Source organism: Ananas comosus, linkage group 9, assembly GCF_001540865.1.
Source record: "Ananas comosus cultivar F153 linkage group 9, ASM154086v1, whole genome shotgun sequence".
NCBI lineage: Eukaryota > Viridiplantae > Streptophyta > Magnoliopsida > Poales > Bromeliaceae > Ananas > Ananas comosus.
In genome coordinates, this window is record NC_033629.1 from 4,231,403 (window position 1) to 4,248,843 (window position 17,441).

General features: G+C 37.7%; 1 protein-coding gene and 1 long non-coding RNA gene across 3 annotated transcripts; both read left to right on the top strand.

The window, feature by feature from the left end:
- LOC109715668 lies at positions 1,543-3,148 on the top strand. Its single transcript, XR_002217719.1, has 2 exons — positions 1,543-1,781; positions 2,603-3,148. It is a non-coding gene; the product is annotated as an uncharacterized LOC109715668 (long non-coding RNA).
- On the top strand, positions 12,111-15,595 carry LOC109715762 (probable prolyl 4-hydroxylase 6). Of its 2 annotated transcripts, none has more exons than XM_020240910.1 (7): positions 12,111-12,265; positions 12,361-12,418; positions 12,517-12,621; positions 13,959-14,016; positions 14,092-14,267; positions 14,352-14,412; positions 14,528-14,982. In XM_020240910.1, the coding sequence occupies exons 1-7, from the start codon at positions 12,114-12,116 to the stop codon at positions 14,635-14,637; spliced, it is 720 nt and encodes a 239-aa protein (XP_020096499.1). In that variant the 5' UTR covers positions 12,111-12,113; the 3' UTR covers positions 14,638-14,982. The 2 variants fall into 2 exon arrangements, with proteins under 2 accessions (XP_020096499.1, XP_020096498.1); XM_020240909.1 differs by lacking the exon at positions 14,528-14,982 and adding an exon at positions 15,150-15,595 and having other exon boundaries at positions 12,117-12,265.

The following is a 17,441-nucleotide window of genomic DNA, read 5'->3' on the forward strand; positions in this document are numbered from 1 at the left end:
TTCATTGACATTTCTAACATTTGATGGTTTTCTTTTTAAATCTAAATAAACAAAAGTTGAGAATCTATATTTGAAATTCATTGAGCAATCTATTTAAAAAATTGCCTCTAGTTGAGAGGGATCTCTCTACATTTTCACCCATAAATACTTTACTACTAATATTCATGCATATTTTTTTGAAAATTCTAAACATATATAAAGCTAGAATTAATATTTTAGAAGTATAAGTAACTATTTATTCCGTATAGTTCCTAGCAATAAAACATCCGAATTAACGATTAACTCCATTAAATATGATTTAAACAATTTAAATTTTATAGCTAGAAACCAAAATTTACTATTCTAGTCAAATTCATCTCATATCAGTCATTAAAAGTTTTTTAATTTTTGAATCACTCGAAGGCTAGGTAAATTATACAACAAATTGTGAAATGTGAAATTTGAAAGCTAAAAAGTTCAAATACTCTAGTTCATATTTAACGTGTTTTTCTTTTTACCCTCTGGCTTGCAGTAGGCCAGTAGTTAAGATGGGGAGGAATAGATCCTTCCCGGGATTCCAAATTTTGCACTTTGGATATGCAATCCTTCCCACCCAAAAAAAAATGTAAAGTAATGAATCTTAATCTCTTTTAAACTAATAAGCTTAGAAAAGAAAAAGAAAAAGAAAAAAAAAAGGAGAGACAGTGAATGTGGTGGACCCCAAAGAAAGGAGGAGGGTATAAAACACTTCTTCATGCTGCAGCCTGAGAACCACTCTTGCTTTAATTTGTTCTTCAGTCTTCACACTCCCCACAACACCCCCAACCCCCCAACCCCCCCTCTCTCTCTTCTTGCCTTCCCTGGTCCTACAAAAGCGCAACAGAATCGCTTCCAACTCCAAAGACAAAGAAGAGCTAAAAGCAGCAGCAGCAGCAGCAGCAGCAGCAGCAACAACACACCAAGAAATTAAATAAACCCCCCAAACTACATCCTACAACACACCACCCCTCAGAAACCCAACCAACCTCATTCCCTACCACCACCACATCATATATTCATCTCTCTCTCTCTCTCTCTCTCTCTCTCTCTCTCTCTCTCTCTCTCTCTATGGCAAAGCCTAAATACTTTGTTCCATCTTCTTCTTCTTCTTCTTCTTTTATCTTTAGAACAAACCAAATCCACTTGTGAGTACAAGAAGAGGGAGGAGAGACACTAATAGAGAGACCCAAACGAGAGAGAAAGAGAAGTGGTGGAGGGAAAGAGAAGTACCAAGAAGGAGAGAGAGGACAATGGGAAGGAGTGGTAGGACACTGAGGGCAATGTTGAGTGGGCTGGGATGCATGTTATGTATTGGTCTCTTGGTGTGTTTGGCCATGCAAAGTGGGACTACTCAAGGTGCAAAAGCTACACCACCATCTGTTGCAAATATGGAGAGTTTTGTGACACCCACAACAAGGGTTGGTAGGCCCATGGGGAGCATGAGTTTGGACCCTTTTGTGGCCACTAAGAGGAGGGTGCCTAATGGGCCTGATCCCATTCACAATAGGTACTTGTAATTCCACTTGTACACCTACTCACCTTTAGTTTTTACTCTATTCGTATTATTGAGTTTGTTAATCTTTCCTCTTATGCATCCACCATTATTATTATTTTTTTTCTTTTCAAAACTTGGGAGCTCGAACAACAAACCTATCGAGTTCTCCACATGCCTTCTCGCTAGAAATTCCAGTATTTTTTTTATATACTAGGTTTTTAACGCTAATCCTAGTACCCAAGTTGTAAATTTGGCGATATCGCACAAGGTAAATATATAGCAAGGTGTTTCTATTGTTTTTATAGCTTTTCACTAACCTTTTTTGTAAACATTCATTCTATTAAGTCACATTGTTAATCAGTTTCACAATTCAGAAAAAAAGGAAAAGAAATACATTATTAATTAGTTTAGTACTGAAGTTAACTCAGCTAGAATATTGCTTTTCCTATATTCATAGATTCTTCCTAAATCTTTGTCACATCACTTTTATTACTTAATTCTTGATGCTTCTTCAAGAATTAGCCATAAGTAGGACAGCTATTGACAGTAGCAAAGTACCTCTTTAATTAGTGTGTACGTCCTCATAGGCTACCAATGGCTTTGTTTCACTGTTCAAAATAAAGAGGAGAGGAGAGGAGAGGAGAGGAGAGGAGAGAATGAAAAGAATAGAAAATATGGATTAGTACTCTTTCACTTTACAGCCACATTCCATAATCATACTTATCTTCTCAATGATCTGCTGCAACAAAAGCAAGTGGGTTTTCTGATCAACAAAGACTAATAAGTGAATTAAAATAATGAGGAGTGAACAGCTTATGTATGTAAAGTGTCAAGCATCATGCACCAAAACATCATATGTTTGGTCCCACAGACAAAGTACATATGTGCATAAAACATAAATGAGCTATATATATATGTGCTAATTATTACTTAATGATCAAAGGCCTAATGGCTTATGTATAGGGTCACCTGAATTTAGGAAATGAAGAGAGAAAGAGAGTGATGAGACAGTGTTGCATGCATGCCTAGCTACCAGTGCTGTCCCCCAATAATCCTAACCACCACTCTATGCATGTATGTGTTTTGCAGGAGGGCGGGGAAGTCGGCGCGGCCGCCTGCGGGGAGAGCTTGATCGGAAACTGAGAGGCGCGCGAGGGGGCAGAAGCTTCCTATGGTGTGGGAGGTAGTGGATTACAGGGGATGTGCATGGGTCTCTTCATGTTGATGGTGAATGTAACTCTACTGAGTTTGGCTATCTTTAAACACTCCTAGAACATTAGACATAAGTTCCTTGCTTTGCAAAGTACTTTACTTTATGAGGATGTTATTTGTAGGGGGGGGGGTGGAAGGTGGGTGTTAAAGGAGTCCAAGCTTCCTTCTCACAAAATACACATTCAAGATTCTTGACAGAGATAGTAAGAGGAGCTTTTGCAGTTGCTTTAGTGATCTCCTTCCTTTATTATTATTTTTTTTGATAGAGAGAGAGATAGAGAGAGAGGAGAGAGGAGAGAGGAGAGAGAAGGAGAGAGAGAGAGAGCTCTTCTTTGCATGTAACTATCAAAACAAGAAGATTGATTTAAACTGTTGAAGAAGTGGAAGAAAACAAAAACCAAGAAATGTTCTAGTAGTTAGCCACAGAATCATGTCATGTGATTGTTTGTGTCCCTCTAAGCAAAAGCAAATTCCAACCAACCAAAGATGCTCAAACAAATATAAAACATGCATGGGAGGAGTCATACGAAGTTGTGTCGTAGTAAACGTTTGTCCCATAAACAAACAAATGGAGTAATACGCAAANCTCTCTCTCTCTCTCACACACACACACACACACACACACACACACACTTTGAGGGTACTATTTTGGATCACTAGGTGGTCTAAAGTGGTTCAAACAAATATAAAACATGCATGGGAGGAGTCATATGAAGTAGTGTCGTAGTAAACGTTTGTCCCCTAAACAAACAAATGGAGTAATACGCAAAGCAAAAGCAAAAGAGAAGAGCCAAAGTAAGGAGGATTCTGAGAGGAGGTTGCTTTTCCTTTTGCAAGCTTCTTTCTCCCCCACCCCCCCTCTTTTGCTTCTTTTCTTGCACTAATTTTGAACAGACCGAGGAGGAACAGAGACTGGGTGGGTCCAAAGCAAACAGCTAGCTATAGCCAAAGCATCAGAAGACTCTATTAAGAGATGCTAATTCCATCTTATCACATAGCTTGTTTGCTCCAACACTTCTTGTACTTCGTTACTGATCTTAACCAGGCTCTACTGAGTCAAACAGAGTAGTACTATGTCCGCTCCCAAAAATACATAAAATAAAATAATTATTACCGATCGACCGAGTTCTTTTCTATAAAAATGAATAAAGCGAATAGTTAGCATGTTATATTTCTCTCTCCCTCTCAAAAAAAAAAAAAATAGCGTGCATTCTAACTTCAGTGATTTATTTCCGTGGTAAAGTGTATGTAATCCGCTGTTCATTGATTTATGTAAATTTCTTAATATATAATGAATGCTGCTGCAGAAAACCTAGAAGGTATCCTACAATGTTCCCGACGATACGATGATACCATTATTATGCCCTAAATATTAATTGCTATACTTTTTAAATACTGTTAATATTAAACCCTAAACACCGTCATTATATTCTGAAACATAATCCTTTCACATGTATATGCTAACACATTAAGGGCCTGTTTGGATACACAGTAAAATATCTCCACGGAATTTATAAACTGTGGTTTCGGTCTAGATAAAATAGAGAATTCTGTAACTCTAAAAAATTCCACGGATTCAATTTTTAAACTGTTTGGATATGCATTGTACAATTTCACAGGATTTTTCTAAATTTTAAGATTAAAAGTTAAAATTTAAAATTTCAAAAAATTTTAAAATTTAAAATTTGATATGTGAAATGTGAAATTTTGAATTTTGAATTTTAAATTTTAAATTTAAAATTTAAAGTTTAAAAAATAAATTTAAAATTTTAAAGTTTAAAATTGAAATTTGAACTATGAGACTTGAGATTGAAATTTCAAATTTAAATTTGAAATTAAATTTTAAAAGTTGAAATTTAAAATTTAAAGTTTGAAATTTAAAATTTAACATTTCAAATTTCAAATTTTCAAATTTCAAATTTCAAATTTATATTTGAAATTTTATTTAAAATAAAAAATTTAAAATTTAAAATTTGAAATTTAAAATTTAAAATTTAAAATTGAAATTTAAAATTTAAAATTTAAAACTTGAAATTTAAAATTTTAAAATTTAGAATTTTAAATTTTAAATTTTAAATTTAAAAAAAATAAATTTAAAATTTAAAGTTTAAAATTTGAAATTTGAAATTTAAATTTGAAATTTGAAATTTGAAATTTAAATTTGAAATTTGAAATTTGAAATTTGAAATTTAAATTTGAAATTTAAAAATTTAAATTTAAATTTGAAATTTGAAATTTAAAATTTGAAATTTAAAGTTTGAAATTTAAAATTTAAAGTTTGAAATTTAAAATTTAAAATTTAAAATTTTAATTTAAAATTTTAAATGTGATATTTCAAATTTCAAATTTTAAATTTTAAATTTTAAATCTATGTTGAAAATTTAAATCTATGTTGAAATTTAAAATTTTATGTTGAAATTTAAAAGTTAGAACTTGATGTATTTTTTTGAATAAGGAAGCTTAAGAATGATGGAATTTTTTTCCTTTGGTTAGAGTGGATTATACTTTTACTCCATTTTTTGGAGTATAGTTTAACTATACTCCAAAAATTACGTTACTTTTTTTTCCTCCCAAACGCTTCATAGGATATTTTTTCCTACCGCCGTAGCATAGTTTAACTATGCTACGTTTTTAGGAATATCCAAACGGGGCCTAATTAATATACAATATATTGGAGTATTCAAAGTGGGGGAACTCAAAACGCGCATTTCTCCTTAATAATAAAGTTCTCGCCATTGAGATTCTGCAGTTATTTACTTCTAAGAATGCATATTGCGTCATATTGTGTAAAAATTTTACATATTGGAGTTGAAACTCGTGCATAGAGTAGTTAGTCGACCCTCACTGCAAAAATTAATCATAGAAGTAAATTCATTTCTTTGGTAAAGTGTATTTAATCCACCATTCCTTGATTTGTGTATGTCTCTTACTCTAACATGCATATATAGTGTTTTCTAAGAAGAAACAGGATTGCACCTTTTCTGTCTTTAACATAAGTCGTTTTTACCATTCAGATTCTACTCCGATTTACTTCTTAGCTAGAGTGTGCATTGCATTATATCTAGGTTGTACTTTATACATAATGTTGCTAACTGTGCCCCACTGCAAAAATTTGAGGAGCTTCTCATAAAAGCTTATGTAAGAAGGGATCATTAAATCTAGATCATCAAATCTTTTTTTTTTTTTTTTTGGTTAAAAGTAATATTTTAGTTATAGAGAAATAGAAGATGTTTTGAAAATCTATATTAAATATTTAAATCCAACCTGCTGGCCTTATACTAGTTTTTTGTAATAAAGTTCTGCTAGACTAAAATTAAAGATAAATTAGTTAATTATAAATTAATAAATTAATTAATAATTAATTAATTATAAATAAATAAATAAATAAATAAATAAAATAATTATTGAAAATTATAAATAATAATAATTTAATTAATAAGTATAAATAATAAATTAATAAATTATTTTATTATTTAAGCAATAAATAATAATTTAAATATATTAATTAAACTAATTAATTATTTAATACCATAATTAAAATTATTTTTAGACTTTAATTAATCTTACTCTCACCTGGGAACAAGCTTGTTCCAGGAAAATGGTGGAACAGCAGTTCCAGCTTTATACCAGCTTATTCCAGAAATTCGAGAACTACAATTCTCGGATACCAAACGCAACGTTTGGGAACAAAAGGGGGAATTTAGGCTTATTCCCCCACTTGTTCCCGAACCAAATATTACTCTAGGGTTTAGTTGACGGAATGACTATAGTATCAGCGACTAGTCGACATATCTGTAGAGTGTCAGGACGAGTCGGAATAGTTTTCGCGCGAAATGGATGCGAAAACGGACTTGACGCACTCAAATAAGCCAAAATTGAAGTTCTGTCAGTTTAGGGGGCCCAGAAATGGGTTTAGGGCGCCCAGATCTTGAGTGCTGTTTTGTATTGGATGCTGGAGTCATTTCGGACCCTTTTTAGGGCGCCCGAAAAGTGGATCCGAAAGTTCACTTCGTGAATATCGATTGTATTGATATATGGCTGTGGTAGGTGAGATCCACTGGAATAGGATAACGGTGTAGCGGACCGTCAGACGGAGGAACTGAGGTGCTGTTTGTGTAGGCTGGAACTTCTGGGCGTCCAAAACTAGGTTTAGGGCGCCCAAAACTTGGTTTTTCTGCTGAGTAATAGGTTTGCACTCTTTATTCGTGAGGCCTATTGTACCAGCCTATACCTCTATAAAAGTGGGAGAGCGACCTTAGTGAACCCTTTCACCTCTTCTTCACAGAGAGCCTATAATTTTGCATTCTAGCCCATCCAAACCTTCAAATTTCTACTTTTGGCATTGAGGATTTGGAAATTTAGCAGGATTCCAGCAACGACCTTTAGAGATTTAGCTCGTGTGCGGCGTAGGAGCACCCAAATCCTGTGAAACTTGATTTGGAGGATTGTGGACTCGTGGGTGATGAGTAGAACGAATTAAACAGCAAGTAATTGAGGTTAGTATGATCAAATTACTATTTTCTTGATATTTTGGTGTTCTTGAGCTAAAATTGAGATTTTCTTGGTGTTTTTGGATCCGATTACCTTGGGAGCTGGATTTTTAATGTGGAAATTGGTTTTCCATCATCCTCTACTAGTTTAGAAACTTTTCCCAATTGAGTTTGTGTCACGCCCCGACCTGCCTATTTGGTCGGTTCGGGTACGTCGAACAGACGCCGAACGGATAGCACCTCCCATGTCCGTCCAAGGCTCAACAAGACATCAAACATATATATAGTTTGCACAAGCAAAAACATAAACATATATGGCTTGCACGAGGGCAAGCAATAGCCAAAAGTGAAAGATTCTAAACTAAACATTCATACAAGTACTATGATTAACTTTTAATCACATACATGCATTCAATATTTACATTCATTCTTTTCTTTATACATCATATGATCTCCAAAATTGCATAACAATTCTTTCCTAAAAAACTTAAGCTTTTATATTTATGCATCATTCATACTACTAACATCATGAAATACAAAAGTTGATAAACGGGGATGAAGCTATACTCGGGTAGTTGCTAGCTAGGGTGCGATACCCTTGCCACGGTCCTCGACCGCTTCGCTCGAACCTGGATCTGTGGAAAGTAGTGGGGTTGTCGGATCTTCGAACCGAGTCTCCCAACGCGTCGGTTTTACCTTCAATTAGGTTTACAAAGAGTCAATTTAACCATAAACCTCATATCTATGAAAACTCCAATTTCAACTCTAGGGTTTCCATAGCGTGAACAACATGGTCTCAACATGAGATTACTAGGGTTTTCTAGGTTTCTATTCTTACAAAAGGCTCAAAACCAAGTGTTCTAGGGCATAAAACCAAATCATAACATGGATCTTGCAAGAAACCTTACCTTAGCCTACTAGTTCTCCAAGCTCCACCTTGTAGGAGAGCTCTAGATCCTCCAAAGCCTCAAATCTTCTTTGAAATCTCCTCCAATCTTTTCCAATCCACCTTAGGAAAGAGCTCCTAGAGAGAGAGAGGGAGAAAAATGAGAGAGGAGAGTGTGTTCACTGCTGTGGACAAGAGAGGAGAAGGTGTGGGGATTTTATAAGCCACCACAATTGCATTTAAGCTCTCAAATTACTTTTATTTGCAGCAGACTAAAACTGCTGTTCGCAGCACTGGGTTCCGATACGCGGGCTCGCGTCATCGGTACGCCCTTCAGCATTAGTCCAAACCCGAGAGCTGCTGTTCTCGGGTTGCTGCGGGGTACCGGTACCATCCCAGTACCATACCGGTACGCCGACCCCAGTGACCAAACCCGAGAGCAAGCTTCTCGGTTGGCCTGCCTGGTTCCGGTACGACTTCCTCAATACCGGTACGCAGTGCCCAGACTGCAGTTTTGGCAGTGTTTAGGTTCTATTTCGTACCGAGCAACACCAAAACCCTTCTATCTCACTTGGAACTTAACTTTAACCCTTCCAACACTGTTGGAGTGTCGAATGGACTTTGTCCAACCATCTCTCTCGCCACAGTTTGGTCAATTTGACTAAAGTTCGATATAATTTACCGAAGTTTCGGTATATTGCAGTTTGAGATTTGAGAGGTGAGTTTTAGTTCAGATTTGGATAATTGAGCATATATATGCTGATTTTGAGGTTTTGATGTAAAATCTTGAAATTTGGAATCCAGATTTTTATAGAAGCTTATGGATGGATTTGAATTGATTCTCCACTTCATTTGGGAGGTTTGTGATCCAACTCCACTCATTTTATAAGCTAGAATTCTTGGATTTGAGCTGAACTGCAAAATTGCTTAAGTGCTGAAGTTCTGGATGCAGATTCTGAGCATTCAGAAGTGGGTTCAAATTAGTGTGAAGACTTTTTGGCGATCTTTTCGAGCTCGAATTTGGTGAGGAACCTGAGGGATTATTCTTGAGCATCTAGAGGTGAGTTGGGTGAAGTTTCACTACATTTAGACTTCAGAATTGGATTTAATCCAATGTTGAACTCATGTAGGTTGTAGCTGCCAACTTGCTGTTCTGGATTCTTGTTCTGGACGCCCAAAAGTTGGCACAGGAGGGTCCAGATCTTGACAGCAACCTGATATAGTTTGTTTTGAGGCAGATCTTTTCCAGGGTCTTTTCCAGCGACTTCTTGCCTTTGTTGGAGTCGCGTTTAAGGTGGGTTAATGTTATCCGAAGCCTTCGGAATTCCTTCCAAGTATTCGAAACCCCAGTATGTATAGTTTTGTATATAATCATCTTGTTTTATAGCTCAAACTATAGATTTGCATTATTTAGATAAAATATAAGTTTTGGAGCATGCATAACTAATTTATAATGATTATTATCTTTTGAACTGAAATTTGACTTAGGAGAAAACTTATTAAACTTATACCAGCCACTTTTCGAAAAGTTATCAGATTTATCTTCAGGAGCTGATTTTTCTTTTGTATCACTAGTGTTAGTGCGTCATAAATATTTAGACTAGTGTAGGTTGAGATTACGTTCGTACTGAGGGGCCGAGCTCATTTTTACAGCAGAATTAGGCTGTTTTGTACTTTCGGGTGCCGTCGGGACTGACGGTGGACTCAGATTCTTATATTTTGTATCAGATTGTGCCGAGGGCACATGACCCTCGGTTGTTAGACCAGTTTGACCTATTGGTATTGACTATAGGCTGTCTGAGCCTGATTGAGCTCGACAGAGACACGCTTGCATACTCGGTTAGGTCGCTCCCATGAGTGCCGCTTCGGAGTGAGGCTTTTTTTGTATTGACATCGCAGCAGTCCCGTTTGGGTAGTTTTCTTGGACCGGCCACCGTCGTGGGTGGTGTGCGGTGTAGTTTGGGCACAGGCTGGACTGGCCAGTTGGCGATCCGTTGAGATTGGGTCAGTGTGATTGATTTGTAGTTAGTGATGCATTTTTTATGTCTATAGAGAGCATGATTTGGATAGTGGTAGTATAGTGGCATATAGCTGTAGAGTTTCCTCCAGCTCATTTTACTATCCTTTACCTATAAGTTTCATACTTGTTCTGTGGACATAGTAGGTAGGCCGTTGGGGTCGGTGACGGTACCCACTGAGAACTACTCTGTTTTGCAGTAGTTCTCATACCCATTTGTTGCCACCTTTTTGCAGAGCCGTCCGTTGCTGTTGCTGCTTCTGATCGAGGTAAGAGAGTAGCGAGCTATATATCTATCTTCTTCTTCTTCGTCGTCGTCCTCGGCGGCGGCGCGGCGGAGGAGGGGTCGCCGGCGGCGGCGGAGGTGGCGGCGCTTCTGGCGGTGAGGTCGGTGCTCGCAGACCCGTCGGGCGCGCTCGCGTCGTGGTCCAACGCCAGCTCGTCGGAGCCCTGCGCGTCGTGGCGCGGGGTGTCCTGCTCCCTCGTGCGGCCCGGGTCCCAGCACGCCGTCGCGTCCCTCGACATCTCCTCTCTCAACCTCTCCGCGGGTGTCCTGCTCCCCCTTCGAGGAGGTCCTCGGCGCCAGCGGCGGCGGAGGTGGCGGCGCTTCTGGCGGTGAGGTCGGCGCTCGCGGACCCGTCGGGCGCGCTCGCGTCGTGGTCCAACGCCAACTCGTCGAAGCCCTACGCGTCGTGGCGCGGGGTGTCCTGCTCCCTCGCGCGGCTCCACCCTCTGGCGGAGCTCCACTCACGGAGCTCCACCTGGTGGAGCTCCACCCTGGCAGAGCTCTCTCTCTCTCTCTCCCTCTGGCGGAGCTCCTAAAATGAAATAAACTATGTAAATTAAGTACGCGCTTACATGAAATAAATTATGTAATTATTTTAAAAAAAAATGCACTACGTGCTTACATGAAAGTGTGTTTACATAATTTGTTTCATTTTAGGATTTGAATTTTTTTTGTAGTTGGATTTCCGTAGGCTTACTCTACTGTTGGCACACCTGACTATATTGCTCCAGAAGTTTTACTGAAGAACAGTTATGAAATGGAATGTGATTGGTAAGCCTTATATCTAGCCCGCAAGGTGTTCGACAAAATGCCCGTGAGGGACCTGCTCGCATGGACCGCGCTCGTCCACGGTCGTCCACGGCCTCTTGGGCCTGCGTGGTGAACGCGGGGTCGGTGAAGCGCGCGTACGTGATGAGGAGAGCCGGGGCGGCGGCAGGGCCGGTGCAGCGGCGGAGCAGGAGGAGGTGGGCGTAGAGGGGGAGGGCGTGGTGGGGCGCGGCAGAGCCGGTGAGGGCGAGGAGGACGGAGGTGTAGGAGGTGAGATCAGGGCGGGGCATGCGGAGGAGGCGGGCCTCGGGCCAGGCAGGAGGCGGCAGCGGAAGAAGAAGAGAAAGAGAAAAAGAAAAGGAAAACAAATAATGTAAAATTTTTCTAAATAGTGCAACTGTGGTCTAAATAGTGTAAAATTTATTCCAAAAGAGTGTAATTTTTATATATAATAGTGCAGTTTTTAATAAAACAGTGCAATTTAAAAAAANGTTTTTTTTTTTTTAAAACCAAACAACCGTCAAGAAAAACTATATTTTTTTCCTATAAATCTAACACTAAACGAAGTAAAACTTTGTTTCCACTAAAATTTTTTTTTTACCATTTTACATGAAACCAAACACACCTTTAGCATTTCTCTTGCGATAAGCGCAGCGTGGCAAATCGGGCTCATCTCAACTGCCGAACAAAAATAAATTTTTTAAATATTTTAATTTAGTAAAATAAATTACGTTTTGGACGGTTGAGATGAATACGTCTGGCCACGTGACGCCAAGACGAACAAACTCTAAAAAAAAAATATTATGTTTGGGAGGTAATGCCAGCCAAAATTTTGTCGCTCGTGATTGTCGTGCTGCGTCAGAGCAAATCCATGGGCGGCTCTTCCAAGCGCGAACAGTACTGTTATTGTTGTTATTATTAACGAGTGAAAATGACCCTCCATGGCGTCACTCCCACCCTCTCCCTCTTCCTCGTCCATGGCGCTCTTCTTCGCCTTCCTCGTACTGGTGTCGCTCCCGACCCTATTGGTGGCGAGATCCGAGCCCACTTTCTACGACCCAGCTCGCGTTTCCCGCCTCTCATGGCGCCCCAGGTGCTCTCCCCCAACCGCCGTGCTCTTGCTCGCTGTTTTGCGTGTCGGTAGTGGGTCCTGATTTGAGCTTCTGCGAACTGGGTTTCTGTTTCCAGGGCTTTTTTGTACAGGGGCTTCGTTTCCCACGAGGAATGCGACCATTTGATCGAGTTGGTAAAGGAAAAAAAATTGTGATCTTTTGTTTCCTCGATCGTTGGGTGTTGCCCACCACTTGTTTGATGAAATGACCCACCGGGTTTTTAATGCGGTAGGCGAAGGACAAGCTGGAGAAGTCGATGGTGGCGGACGATGAGTCTGGGGATAGCGTTGCGAGCGATATTCGGACGAGCTCCGGCATGTTCTTGGAGAAGCACCAGGTTTTGGTTTTGGCTTTCTTGTGGCATTTTATTTGTTGAATGTATGTATGTATGTATGTATGTATTCTTTGTTCATCACTTGATGTTCTATTAATTCAGGTTCTTAAGTGGTATTGTTGCGGATCTGAAATTTGGAAAATTTTGTAGTGTAAGCTTATAGAGCTTTTTAATTGCAACTTTTATTTCTAACATTAAGCCTGTTTGCGGGGCGGTTGCATATAAAAGCGGCGAATGTTTCACCGCTTTAGAATGCGATAACTAAATGCGGCAAATGATTCACCGCCTTTACTTAAATTGTTAATTCCCTAAGTCCGAACTTCGACAGTATTGAAGGACGAAAGTATAATGCGGTGAAGCCGCTTTCATGAGCACCCGCAAACACTTTTAAATGTTTTTGTGAAAAACAAATAAAGCGGTGAATGAATTTGGCGTATTTAGAAGGCGGTGATTCATTCACCGCTTTTTGTTTCCGATCTACACGGCATAATTCAGGCTTAATTTTGTAAATAATTTCTCAGAAGACTCTTTTTATAATTATAATATTTTATACGTCTAATTATAAAAAAAGTTCTCTAGGAATTTTATTATGATCGGAGGATTAATATATAGTGGCCTTTTTGGGTTGTTTGCAAGTTAGGGTAACAAAGGATTCAAATCAAAGTCCAAAAAACAAATATGTTGATTGGAAGTTAATAGAAATTATCTGTCTTGACTATCGAAAAGAAACTGGACCAGTGTTTGAGATAATTTAGTTCGATGAGATTCGATTACCAGAGCAAGTTCAAAATTGATATTTATAGCGTCGGTTGATTTTTCAGAAATGTGTGGAGAGAATTAAGATAGTAAATAAAGGTAGAGATTTTATGTTTCTAATGCTTAATTTAAATTATATTTTGTACCTTTTTTTATAATCTAGAACTTTAATAATCTAGAAAAAGGAATGAAATGTTTGAAAATGTTTCGGATATTTCGAGGTGCCATGGCCCCCTTGATGTTGTCCATTAGGGCGCATGGCCTGATTTTGCAAATATGTGCTAGTTTTGTTGATCAAGATAAAGGGCCAAGTATTACCTGTTGTCATTTAAGCTGATTAAATCTACTGAGGGCCAATACAATCGATTAGAATCGTGTTTCAACAAGAGATCTAATTCAAAGAAGTTTCCACAAAGATTTGGTTGCTAAATTAGATATCAGAGATGACTAACTTCGAGGGCCAAAATTTATCTTATAAATCGACTATTTTCGTATTTTCAGAACAGTGCTATTCATGTGAGGGAATTGTAATTTAATGTTCATAAAGATATTGGAGCTTGAAAAATGCTTTTTAATCTTTCAAGGATGAAATTGTCGCTAGAATTGAACAAAGAATTGCTGCTTGGACCTTTCTCCCAGAAGGTAAATTATGCGACTTGTTTCCTTTCCCAAGTCATTATTCCTCTTCCTTTGTTTATTAAGTATTTCTTTGCTCAGAGAATGGCGAAGCTATTCAAATCCTGCGCTATGAGAACGGACAGAAGTATGATGAACATTTTGATTATTTTAACGACAAAAATAACCAAGCACTAGGAGGGCATAGAGTCGCTACAGTGCTTATGTACTTATCGGATGTAAAGAAAGGTGGGGAAACAGTGTTTCCTGATGCTGAGGTATGTAAGCGGCGGCTTGGCTCTTCAGCTAATTTTGGACCCTAAAACATGACATTAATTAACCCTTATATATATTGGTTGCAGGGAAAACTTTCTCAACACACGGATGAAACATGGTCTGAGTGTGCAAGATCTGGTTATGCAGGTAAAACATTCAATCTTATACATTGAAGAGAATGCGAAAGAGTTTTCTAAAATGAAGTAGCATTTAGTAGATATATTTCCTAGACGACTAACTCATCGAGGTTTACGTGTTCAAGATCTGGTTTTTCGAAGGTCTGTTCGAGATCTGGTTTTGCAGGTAAACATTCATTCTTATACATTGAAGAGAATGTCAAAGAGTTTTCCAAATCGAATTAACATCCAGTAAACAAATTTCCTGAATGATTTACTCATCGAGCTCGATATATTAGACAGTCATTTCGGTATCTGTGATAATATTTTGTTTTGTAAAGCAAGTGTTAGATGTGACTCGAAATTGATTATCGACTCAAGTTCGGATTTTCGACTCGCCGACAGCTTCGCGGTGCGACCAATTTGGAAAACAATTTTATGAAGGAAAAATGAATGTCTGTGGTGGGTAGCGGAGGGCTCGGGCCGAGCCCGTTATGAATTTCCCCCGTTTTTTGTCCTAGAGGCGTGAGATCGTGGTTGGTTGTAAGCAGCTGAACATTGTATTCTCTTTTTCGTTCGATAGTGAAGTTCTCTTCTCCCTCGCCCGTGGTTTTTTTCCTGCAAAGGATTTTCCACGTAAATCTGTATGTTATCTTTATTTTCTGCTTGTGGTTTGAGTGTTTCGTATTTGCCATTTTGTTTCCGTTTGTGCGTTTGTCGTAACAGCAAGTCTTAACCTGCCTCTTCATCTGAGTTCTCTTCTTGCAGTGAAACCTAAGAAGGGTGATGCTTTGCTCTTCTTTAGCCTTCACGTCGATGCCACTACAGATCCAAGTAGCCTCCACGCGAGCTGCCCGGTCATCGAGGGCGAGAAATGGTCAGCAACAAAATGGATTCACGTCCATTCCTTCGACGATCCGCCGAGGAGGATCGCAACCGGGGAATGCTCGGATGAGAACGCATTGTGCCCGAGATGGGCCGCGGCAGGGGAATGCATGAAGAATCCCCTCTACATGGTGGGCACCGAGGAAGCGCGTGGCTTTTGTCTGAAGAGTTGCGGAATGTGCGACCCGGAGTAATCCTTGTAACCGATTCATCACTGTCACTGTTTTGATACACACAGTCTCTCTTTTTATGTTTTAGTTTATTTCAGATTGTTGGGGTAAAAATAAATATATAAATAAATAAAATAAAAGATTATGGTTGATCCGTAATATTGATTTGAACTTAATCAATTTCTTGGATTCTATATAAACTAATTATGGTATAATTTGGGTTCAATAATAATAAAGGTAAACTTCAAATACCACGTGGTATCACACTTTCTCACTTTAGTATTATGTGGTTTAAAGTGTATTAAGTTAGTATTCTGTGGTTTATTTTTATTTTTTTGTCAACTTCTTCATTAATATTTTATTAAATTATATACAAAAAATTTCAAATAACCTATCTTGGTTTATCGAATATTTCTCTTTAGTATTCTTTAGTTTTAACTTTGTCACTGATTTAACACAAAAAATTCGTAAAATTGATAATAAAAAGAGAAAAATGAAACCACATGGTATTAAATTGATATATTTTAAACCACATGGTAGTAAAGTGAGAAAGTGCAAAACCAGAGGGGTAGTATTTAAAGTTTTTCCTAATAATAATGCATGTCCGGGGCTCATTGAATTTTTTAGCATATCTAATAATTCGGGCCTCATCTTAGCCCAACAAATGTTATTTGTGTCCAACAGGCTTCATTAAAATGGGCCAAATTTCAGCCCAATCCATGGGATGACAGCCCACATCTATATCCACATTCGAAAATTCAATTTCAAATTTTAAAAAAATATTATGTTCAAATTTAATTTCAAATTTTTAAACTCTCAACCAATTAGCAAATATCTCTTATCCTAACGATCTCATACATATTCTTTTCTATTTAAAATTCGATTTTGAATTTGGAATTTCCAACCAATTCCATAAATATCCTTTTCTCAGTCAATTACATCCACATTCCAAATTCGAGTTTGGATTTTAAAATACTCAAATTTCGAATTTTTGAACTCCCAACGAACTAGAAAATATTTTTGCTCTCAACAATCTGATTCAAAATTTAATTTGAATTCTTAACCGACTAATCCCATCTAGACCTCTTCGATAGGAGAGGGGAGGAGGATTCAAAAGAAAATTTCTATGAAACCTGAATCAAAATTGCAATGAATTAAATAGGGGATTCTTTCGGACCCTAAAATTAAATTGCAATAAATTAAAAAGAGAATTTCTTCGGAGCCCGATATCAAATTGCAATTAAATTAAAAAGGAAATTTCTTCGGACTCCAAATCAAAATCGCAATTTAAAAAGGAGATTTCTTCGGACCCCGAAATCAAAATTACAATTAAATCAATAGGGAATTTCTTCGGTCCCAAATCAAAATTGTAATTAAATCAAAAGAAAATTTCTATGAACTCCGAATCAAAACTGCAATAAATTAAATAGGGGATTCTTTCAGACCCTAAAATTAAATTGCAATAAATAAAAAAGAGAATTTCTTCGGAGCCCGAAATCAAATTGCAATTAAATTGAAAAGGAAATTTTTTCGGAGCCCAAAACCAAATTGCAATTAAATTGAAAAGAAAATTTCTTCAGACTCCGAATCAAAATCACAATTTAAAAAGGAGATTTCTTCGGACCCCGAAATCAAAATTACAATTAAATCAATAGGAAATTTCTTCAGATTCCAAATCAAAGTTGCAATAAATTGAAAAGGGACTATCTTCGGACCCCGAATCAAAATTGCACTAAAATCCGAATAGGGGATTTCTTCGGATCCCGAAATCAAATTGCAATTTAATTGAAAAGGAGATCTTCGGACCTCGAAATCAAATTGCAATAAAATTCAAAAAGAAATTTCTTCGAACCTCAAATTCAAATTTGCAATAAGTATAAAGATACTTTCTTCGGATCCCAATTCCATACAAAATAAATTTAAAATAAAAAGAATATACAAAACAACCCACAAATGAATACAAGCCCACAATTCAGGCACAGTCAACATGCAGGTTCTAATTCAA

Excerpts from the sequence above, each read along its gene's own strand:
- LOC109715762 (XM_020240909.1), top strand. The coding sequence starts at position 12,150 with ATGGCGCTCTTCTTCGCCTTCCTCGTACTGGTGTCGCTCCCGACCCTA. Across the intron at positions 14,017-14,091 it reads TTGGACCTTTCTCCCAGAAG|AGAATGGCGAAGCTATTCAA; the intron begins GTAAATTATGCG and ends TTCTTTGCTCAG. Across the intron at positions 14,268-14,351 it reads CAGTGTTTCCTGATGCTGAG|GGAAAACTTTCTCAACACAC; the intron begins GTATGTAAGCGG and ends TATTGGTTGCAG.